We start from the raw sequence: 10,011 nt of genomic DNA on the forward strand, positions 1-10,011 counted from the left end.
TTTAATGTAGCTAAGTGTGAGGTGATTCACTTTGGGAAGAATAACAAAAAGATGGGGTACTGGGCTAATGGTCAGATACTTGGTAGTGTGGATGAGCTAGGGATCTTGGTGTCCATGTACACAGATCTCTGAAATTTGCCACCCAGGTAAATAGTGCAGTGAGGAAGGCATATGGTGTACTGGCTTTTATTGGTAGAGGAATTGAGTTCCGGAGTACTGAGGTCATGTTGCAGTTGTATAAGACTCTGGTGCGGCCGCATCTGGAGTATTGTGTGCAGTTTTGGTCGCCATACTATAGGAAGGATGTGGAGGCACTGGAACGGGTGCAGAGGAGGTTTACCAGGATGTTGCCTGGTATGGTAGGAAGATCGTATGAGGAAAGGCTGAGGCACTTGGGGTTGTTTTCATTGGAGAAAAGAAGGTTTAGGGGTGACTTGATAGAGGTGTACAAGATGATTAGGGGTTTAGATAGGGTCGACAGTGAGAATCTTTTTCCACGTATGGAGTCAGCTATTACAAGGGGGCATAGCTTTAAATTAAGGGGGGGTAGGTATAGGACAGATGTTAGGGGTAGGTTCTTTACTCAGCGAGTCGGGAGTTCATGGAATGCCCTGCCCGTAGCAGTGGTGGACTCTCCCTCATTATGGGCATTTAAGCGGGCATTGGATAGGCATATGGAGGATAGTGGGCTAGTGTAGGTTAGGTGGGCTTGAATCGGCGCAACATCAAGGGCCGAAGGGCCTATACTGCGCTGTATTCTTCTATGTTCTATGTAAACTCCATCTGCCACTCCTCAGCCCACTGGCTCATCTGATCAAGATCCTGTTGTAATCTGAGGTAACCCTCTTCGCTGTCCACTACACCTCCAATTTTGATGTCATCTGCAAACTTACTAACTGTACCTCTTAAGCTCACATCCAAATCATTTATATAAATGCTGAAAAATAGTACTTACAAGGCAAACTGCACATTCTAGTACAGGATATTGTTAAGGCCACTTTTGAAATACTGTGTACAGTTCTGGTTGCCCTACTATAGGAAGGACATTATTAAATTAGAGAGGGTGCACAAAAGATTTACAAGGATGTTACAGGAACTGGATGATTTGAATTGTAATGAGAGGCTGGAAAGGCTGGGACTTGAGCATAGGAGGTTGAAGGGTGACTTTATAGAGGTTTAGAAAATCGTGAGGTGGTAAGGTGAATAGCAAAGGTATTTTCCTAGGATGGGGGAGTTCAAAACTAGAATAATTTTGAGGTGAGAGGAGAAAGATTTAAAAAGGGCTTGAGGGGCAACATTTTCACAAAGAGGGTGGTTTTAATGTGGAATGAACTGCCAGAGGAAATGGTAAATGTAGGTACAATTACAATTAAGACATTTGAACAGGTACATGAATAGGAACCGTTCACTGGGATACAAGTCAAACAAAGGCAAATGGGACATATTTCATTTGGGAAACTTGGTAGGAATGGACAAATTATATCGAAAGATCTGTTTCTGTGCTGTATGACTAAAGGATAAGGAAGGAAATTTGTGTGTCGAACCTGAAAAAATGGGTGAGATTCTGAACGATTACTTTGCATCAGTGGGACATGATGAACATTGAGATTAGAGATAGAAGTTTGTTTACTCTGGATAAGATGACATAAGGAGTGAGGATGTGTTGGGTAGGCTAAAGGATGTTAAGGTGGACAAATCCTCAAGACCGGATGGGATCTATCCCAGGTTGCTGGGGGAGGTGAGAGAGGAAATAGCTGGGGTCCTGACAGATATCTCTGTAGCATCCTTAAAGACAGGTAAAGTGCCGGAGGACTGGAGAGTTGCTAATGTTGCACCCCTGTTCAAGAAGGGTAGTAGGGATATTTCAGGTAATTGCAGACTAGTGTGCCTGACGTCAGTGGTGGGAAAGTTGCTGGAGAAGGTACTAAGAGACAGGATTGACTTATATTTGGAAGAGAAGGGGCTTATCATTGATAGAAAATGTGGTTTTGTGCGAGGGAGATCGTGCTTTACCAATTTAATAGAGTTCTTTGAAGAAGTGACCGAGTTGATAGCTGAAGGAAGGGCTGTAAATGTCTTTTACATGGACTTTAGTAAGGCGTTTGATAAGGTTCCCAACTAATGGAGAAGGTGAAGTCACATGGTGTGTAAGGAGTTCTAGATAGGTGGATAAAGAACTGGTTGAGCAACAGGAGACAGAGAGCAGTAGTTGAAGGGAGTTTCTCAAAATGGAGAAAGGTGACCAGTGCTGGGGCCACTGTTGTTTGTCATATACATAAATGATCTGGAAGAGGGCATTGGTGGTCTGATCAGTAATTTTGTAAATGACACAAAGATTGGTGGAGTAACAGAAAGCATAAGGGACTGTCAAAAAATACAGGAGAATATAGATAGACTGGAGAGTTGGACACAGAAGTGGCAGATGGAGTTCAATCTAGGCAAATGTGAGGTGATGCATTTGGGAAGGTCTAATTCTAGAGCAAACTATACTATAAACAGAGGAGCCTTGGGAAAGGTTAATGAGCAGACAGATCTGGGAGTTCAGGTCCATTGTACTCTGAAGGTGGCTGCACAGATGGATAGAGTGGTCAAGAAGGTGTATGGTATGATTGCCTTCATCGTGCGGGGTATTGAATATAAGAGCTGGCAGGTCATGTTAAAATTGTACAAGACTTTAGTTCAGCCACATTTAGAATAGAGTGTACAATTCTGCTTGCCACATTACCAAAAAGATGTGGACCCTTTGCAGAGGGTGAGAAAAGGTTTACGAGGATGTTGCTTGGTAGGAAGGTTCTAGCTATGAAGAGAGGTTGAGTAGGTTAGGATTGTTTTCATTAGAAAAAAGGAGATTCAGGAGGGACCTGATTGAGGTCTACAAAATCATGAAGGGTATAGACAGGGTGGATAGAGATAAGCTTTTTCCCAGGTTGAGGGATTTATAGAGTCATAGAGATATACTGCATGGAAACAGACCCTTCGGTCCAACCCGTCCATGCCAACCAGATATCCAACCCAATCTAGTCCCACCTGCCAGCACCCAGCCCATATCCCTCCAAACCCTTCCTATTCATATACCAATCCAAATGCCTCTTAAATGTTGCAATTGTACCAGCCTCCACCACTTCCTCTGGCACCTCATTCCATACACGTACCATTCTCTGTGTGAAAAAGTTGCCCCTTAGGTCTCTTTTATATCTTTCCCCTCTCACCCTAAACCTATGCCCTCTAGTTCTGGACTCCCCGACCCCAGGGAAAAGACTTTGCCTATTTACCCTATCCATGCCCCTCATAATTTTGTAAACCTCTATAAGGTCAACCCTCAGCCTCCAATGCTCCAGGGAAAACAGCCCTAGCCTTTTCAGCCTCTCTCTATACCTCAAATCCTCCAACCCTGGCAACATCTTTGTAAATCTTTTCTGAACCCTTTCAAGTTTCACAACATCTTTCTGATAGGAAGGAGACTAGAATTGCACGCAATATTCCAACAGCGGCCTAACCAAAGTCCTGCACAGCCTCAACATGACCTCCCAACTCCTGTACTCAATACTCTGACCAATAAAGGAAAGCATAGGACAAATGCTAGGACAAATGTTCGGCACAACATCGTGGGCCAAAGGGCCTGTTCTGTGCTGTATTGTTCTATGTTCTATACCAAAAGCCTTCTTCACTATCCTATCTACCTGCGACTCCACTTTCAAGGAGCTATGAACTTGCACTCCAAGGTCTCTTTATTCAGCAACACTCCCTAGGACCTTACCATTAAGTGTATAAGGCCTGCTAAGATTTGCTTTCCCAAAATGCAGCACCTCGCATTTATCTGAATTAAACTCCATCTGCCACTTCTCAGCTCACTGGTCCATCTGGTCAAGATCTTGTTGATTCCATAACGAGAGGTCACACATTCAAGGTGAGAAGAGAAAAGCATAAGGGGGATACACGCGGAAAAGACTTTACACAGAGGGTGGCAGGTGCCTGGAACACGTTGCCAGCAGAGGTATTAGAGGCTGGCACAGTAGATTCATTTAAGGTACATCTGGACAGATGCATGAGTAGGTGGGGAGCAAAGGGATACAAATCCTTAGGAGTTGGACGATTGATTTAGATAATGGATTTGGATCGGCACAGGCTTGGAGAACTGTAGAGCCTGTTCCTTGGCTGTAAATTTTCTTTGTTCTTTGACTGAATGACTCTGTTAGACGAGCAAACCTTCAATGTTCCCAATACATTAACATCTTTCCATATATACAGTGACCAATAGTGTACACAGTAATTCTGATATGATCTCACTAATGCCCTATATAACTAAAACATAACTGCGCTACTGTTAAACAAAACCAGAAATTACTGGAGAAATTCAGCAAGTTTGGCAGCATCTGTGCTGAGAAAGCAGAGTTAACATTTCAAGTCCAATAACGCTTTTCTTGCATTTTATTCTCCTTACAATAAAAAAAGATATTCATTTAGTTTTCCTAATTACTTGTGGTACCGGCATATTAACCTGTGATTCAATTTACCCAGATCTCTGCACCTCAGTGCTCTGCAACCTCTCACCGTTTAGATAATATGCTTTGTTTTTATTCTTTTTGCCAAAATGGACAATTGAACACTTTTCCATATTATATTCCATTTGCAACACATTTAATCTAGCCATAAAGATAAATTTGCCATAGTCCCAGAGGACTGCTCTCTTATCAAAGACAGACTAGTAGTAGTTTAACCTGAAGCTATATGCCATTGTAGGCTGCTTATGTCCTCTTTACAAATCACTTTTCTACTTATCTTTGTGTCATCAGCAAATTTAGTGACTGTACCATCTATCCCTTCATTCTAATTATTCATGTAGATAAAAGAACAAAATTTAAGACACTGTATTTGAATGTGTGTCGCATTGAAACAAAGTGGATGAACTAATTGAGAATAAGTACAATCATGCAGCCATATATATTTTCTCTCCTTTGTCCTTGAATGGATATACCCTTTCCCTTGCTACCTTCTTGCTACTTATATAGATATAAAACGCCTTTGGATTATTCTTAATTCATCTCATAGTCCCGTTTAGCCTTTCTGACTCCTTGTTGTCACACAGTTTAGTCAGAGATGAGAAGCAATTTCTTCACAGAGAAGATAGCGATTCTGTGGAATTCTTTACTGCAGAGGGGTGTCAAGGTTGGGTCACTATGCATATTCAATTCTGAGACAGATAAGAGTTTTAATCAGTAAGAGAATCAAGGGTTATAGGGAAAAGGCAGGAAAGTAGAGTGGGGGGGCACAGTGGTTAGCACTGCTGCCTCACAGCGCCAGGGACATAGGTTCAATTTCAACCTTAGGCGACTGTCTGTGTGGAGTTTGCACATTCTCCCAGTGTCTGCATAGGTTTCCTCCTGGTGCTCCGGTTTCCTCCCACAATCCAAAGATGTGCAGATTAGGTGAACTGGCCGTGCTAAATTGCCCCATAGTGTTCAGGGATGTATAGGTTAGTTGCATGAGTCAAGGGTAAATGTTAGGGAATGGGTGCCATTGAATGGTAGAGCAGAGCAGACTTGATAGGCTGATTGGCCTGTCCTAAATCCTTGGTCTTGAGGGAGAATTTTAAACTAGGAGGCCATATTTTAAAAATAGCGGGTCACCCTTTTAAGACAGAGAATGAGAAAAAACTTTTCTTACAGCGGATTCAGAATCATTGGATTTCCGTTCTTCAAAAGGCAGTTGATGCGGAATCTTTGAACATATTTAAGGCAGAGGTAGAGAGATTCTTGATTTTAAGGAGAAGAAAGATGATTAAGGATTTGTAGAAATGTGGAGTTGAGGTTACAATCAGATCAGCCGTGATCTTATTAAATGGCGGAGGAGGTTCGAAGGGCCAAGTAATGTATTTTTGTTCCTTGGTTGTATGTTCAGTTACAAGCAGCAATAGCTTCTAGTTATATCTCATATAGGCTGTAATGCATTTTTCATTCCATTCAAAAAAGCCAGAGATCTAAAATTATATATGACATTCTCTGCTTACCTTGCCAGCCTCTTCCCTGCAGATTTTGATGCAATCCATGCTTTTCATGTAATACTCTCGGTTCTTGACTTCCAGGAACTGGTAGACACGTTCCATCAGCTGATTGGTTACTATTTGGAGACAGAATTTTTAGAACATCTATTCACTTCCCAATGAAGACTTTCTAATTATGACATAGAGACTCTATAATTCCATTTTTTCCAGGATAACTTCCACTTCTTCCGTAAAGGGTGCTCCAATCATCTCAATCTGTCGTCATTCTTCTCCAACTGGTTGAACTTGTGCTTGCCTCCAATCACTTCTCTGAATTCAACCCATTTTGTCCAGATAAATTAATGAATGGATTCCTGTCTTTTTGTGCATATGATTGTCACAGAGATCTATGGTATAAAAGCAGGCTCTTTTGCCCATTGACTCTGGGTTGGTCAAAAACACAACCTAACTTTTCCAATTTTTTTTTCATTGCTTGGCCCATTGCCTTAGAACATAGAACAATACAGCACAGAACAGGCCCTTCGGCTCACGATGTTGTGCCGAACATTTGTCCTAGCTTAAGCACCCATCCATGTACCTATCCAATTGCTACTTAAAGTTCGCCAATGATTCTGACTCTGCCACTCCCACAGGCAGCGCATTCCATGCCCCCACCACTCTCTGGGTAAAGAACCCACCCATGACATCTCCCCTATACCTTCCACCCTTCACCTTAAATCTATGTCCCCTTTTAATACTCTGTTGTACCCAGAGAAAAAGTTTCTGACTGTCTACTCTATCTATTCCTCTGATCATCTTAAAAACCTCTATCAAGTCACCCCTCATCCTTCGCCGTTCCAATGAGAAAAGGCCTAGCACTCTCAACCTATCCTCGTACGACCAATTCTCCATTCCAGGCAACATCCTGGTAAATCTTATTAATTCAGCAGCTCTTACTTTGAGAGCAAGCAAGTAATCATGACACCGAGTGCTCATTAACAGGCTGACATGATGCTGGAAGAATACAAAATGATGGCAGTGACATTGGAATACAAAACTGGTCCCTCACTTCCCCTTCCCCCACCTCATCCTAGTTTCAAACTTCCAGCTCCGCACTGTCCCCTTGACCTGTCTGGACTTGTCCGATCTGCCTAGCTCCTTTTCCACCTATCTTCGTATCATCTGCAAATTTACTGACCCACCCTTCGACTCCCTCATCCAAGTCATTAATAAAAATTACGAACAGCAGAGGACCCAGAACTGATCCCTGCGGAACTCCACTCCAGGCTGAATATTTACCATCTACCACCACTCTCTGACTTCGACCGGTTAGCCAGTTTTCTATCCAACTGGCCAAATTTCCTTCTATCCCATGCCTCCTGACTTTCTGCATAAGCCTACCATGGGGAACCTTATCAAATGCCTTACTAAAATCCATGTGCACTACATCCACTGCTCTACCCTCATCCACATGCTTGGTCACCTCCTCAAAGAATTCAATAAGACTTGTAAGGCAAGACCTTGGCACCATAAATGCACATTTAGTTACTGTTTAAATGTTATGAGTGCCTCTGCCAGTACTACCATATAGGTAGTAAGTTCCAGATTTCCACCATCCTGCGGGTGAAAGAAATATCCTTACATGTGGGCGGCACGGTGGCTAGCACTCTGCCTCACAGCGCCAGAGACCCGGGTTCAATTCCCGACTCAGGCGACTGACTGTGTGGAGTTTGCACATTCTCCCTGTGTCTGCGTGGGTTTCCTCCGGGTGCTCCAGTTTCCTCCCACAATCCAAAGATGTGCGGGTCAGGTGAATTGGCCATGCTAAATTGCCCGTAGTGTTAGGTAATAAGGGGTAAATTTAGGGGTATGTGTGGGTTGCGCTTTTGCGGGTCAGTGTGGACTTGTTGGGCCGAAGGGCCTGTTTCCACACTGTAAGTAATCTAATCTAATCTCCTCTAAACCTACTGTTCCTTACCTTAAATCTACATCCTCTGGTTACTGGAAAAGGGTTCTTTCATCAAGATAAGGTTTCTTCCTGTCTAGCAAGCCTATGTCCCTCATAATTTTATGTTCTCAATCATGTCCCCTCTCAATCTTCTCTGCTCAAAGAAAAACAACCCGAATCTGTCCAATCTCTTGTCATAAATGAAACTCTCCAGGCCAGGCAACATCCTTGTAAGCCTCTCTACTGCTGTCACATCCTTCCTATAATGTGAATTCCAGGCACATTATACCTCTACCTCTAACCAACATTTTATACAGTTCCAGCATAACCTCCCTGCTCTTAATTTGTTTTTGTACTCAGGCCAAACCAGCCCCTACATCTCATCTTCCTATTTTATTGACTGACTCTGCTACTTGATCTTGCTTGAGTCTTGAGAAGTATATTAACTATTGTGAGAAACAAATATACATTTATGGATTACCAGAAATGTAAAATGGAAGATTTCGACAATTTCTGGATTACAAAGGGTTTGTCATGTGACTTCCTGAAACTCAAACAACAAACTTGCCATTACCTTACCTATATATTCCATCCCAGTGCACTTCCGTCCACTTCATCTAACAAAGAAGCAGTGCTCTGAAAGCTTCTGATTTCAAATAAATCTGTTGGACTATTACCTGGTGTCATGTGACTTCAGACTTGGTGCACCCCAGACCAACACGGACACCTCCCCCATCAAATGTCAAAAGGTCAAGGCCAAGTACTGAGGTCACATCTGGAGTACTGCATACAGATTTGCTGCTCTTACTTGAGGAGGAACGTAGTTCTTTTGGAGGTAGATCAGAGGAGGTTCTCTGGATTGATTCAAAGGATGAGAGATTTGTCTTATGAAGACAGACTAGGCCTATACTCTCTAAAGTTTAGAAGAATGAGAGGAGATTTAATTGAAGTATATAAGCTATCAAAGTTTAATTGACAAAATAGATGGAGAGTGAATGCTTTGCTTTGTTGGGGTGGGGGAGGAATTTTGAACAAGAGGATGCCAATTTAAAACAGATGAGGAGGAACTATTTCTTCAGAAAGGGTCGTGGATGCTGGGACTTTTAGGAAACATTTTAGGAGAGACATAGAGCATTTTTGTAAACATTAATTGTCAACAAGCATGCAAAAAAACTCAAGACCATTCAAGTTCTTCTGTACTTCAATCAAGTTACCTCTCTTACAGTCACAGAGATGTACAGCACGGAAACAGATCCTTCGGCCTGACTCGTCCATGCTGACTAGATATCCCAACCTAATCTAGTTCCAATTGCCAGCAATTGGCCAATATCCCTCTAAACCCTTCCTATTCTTTTGCCCATCCAGATGCCTTTTAAATGATGGAATTGTACCAGCCTACACCATTTCCTCTGGCAGCTCATTCCATACATGCACCACCCTCTATGTGAAAAAGTTGCCCCTTAGGTCCCTTTTATATTTTTCCCCTCTCACCCTAAACCTAGGCTCTCTAGTTCTGCACTCTTCTAAGTTTCAGTCTGTCCAACATTTCCTCAGAAGTCAACTCACTCATTCCAGGTATCAATCTAGTAAACCTCTGAATTTCGTTCAATGCATTGTTCAATCCACGATGTTGTGCCGAACATTTGTCCTAGCTTAAGCACCCATCCATGTACCTATCCAATTGCCACTTAAAGTTCGCCAATGATTCTGACTCTGCCACTCCCACAGGCAGCGCATTCCATGCCCCCACTACTCTCTGGGTAAAGAACCTACCCCTGACATCTCCCCTATACCTTCCAACCTTCACCTTAAATTTATGTCCCCTTGTAACACTCTGTTGTACCCGGGGAAAAAGTTTCTGATTGTCTACTCTATCTATTCCCCTGATCATCTTATACACCTCGATCAAGTCACCCCTCATCCTTCGCCGTTCTAATGAGAAAAGGCCTAGCACTCTCAACCTATCCTCGTACGACCAATTCTCCATTCCAGGCAACATCCTGGTAAATCTTCTCTGCACCCTCTCCAAAGCTCCCACATCTTTCCTAAAGTGAGGCGACCAGAACAGCACACAGTACTCCAA

General features: G+C 42.7%; 1 protein-coding gene across 1 annotated transcript in view; it reads right to left on the reverse strand.

The window, feature by feature from the left end:
• Positions 1-10,011, reverse strand: part of xrcc5 (X-ray repair complementing defective repair in Chinese hamster cells 5) — a 307,464-nt gene that overhangs the window by 30,464 nt on the left and 266,989 nt on the right. Inside the window, exon 18 of the mRNA XM_043694532.1 lies at positions 6,008-6,117. Coding sequence (XP_043550467.1) covers positions 6,008-6,117 — 110 coding nt within the window. The remainder of the gene's footprint in view (positions 1-6,007; positions 6,118-10,011) is intronic.

Source organism: Chiloscyllium plagiosum, chromosome 7 (genome assembly GCF_004010195.1).
Source record: "Chiloscyllium plagiosum isolate BGI_BamShark_2017 chromosome 7, ASM401019v2, whole genome shotgun sequence".
Classification (NCBI taxonomy): Eukaryota; Metazoa; Chordata; class Chondrichthyes; order Orectolobiformes; family Hemiscylliidae; genus Chiloscyllium; species Chiloscyllium plagiosum.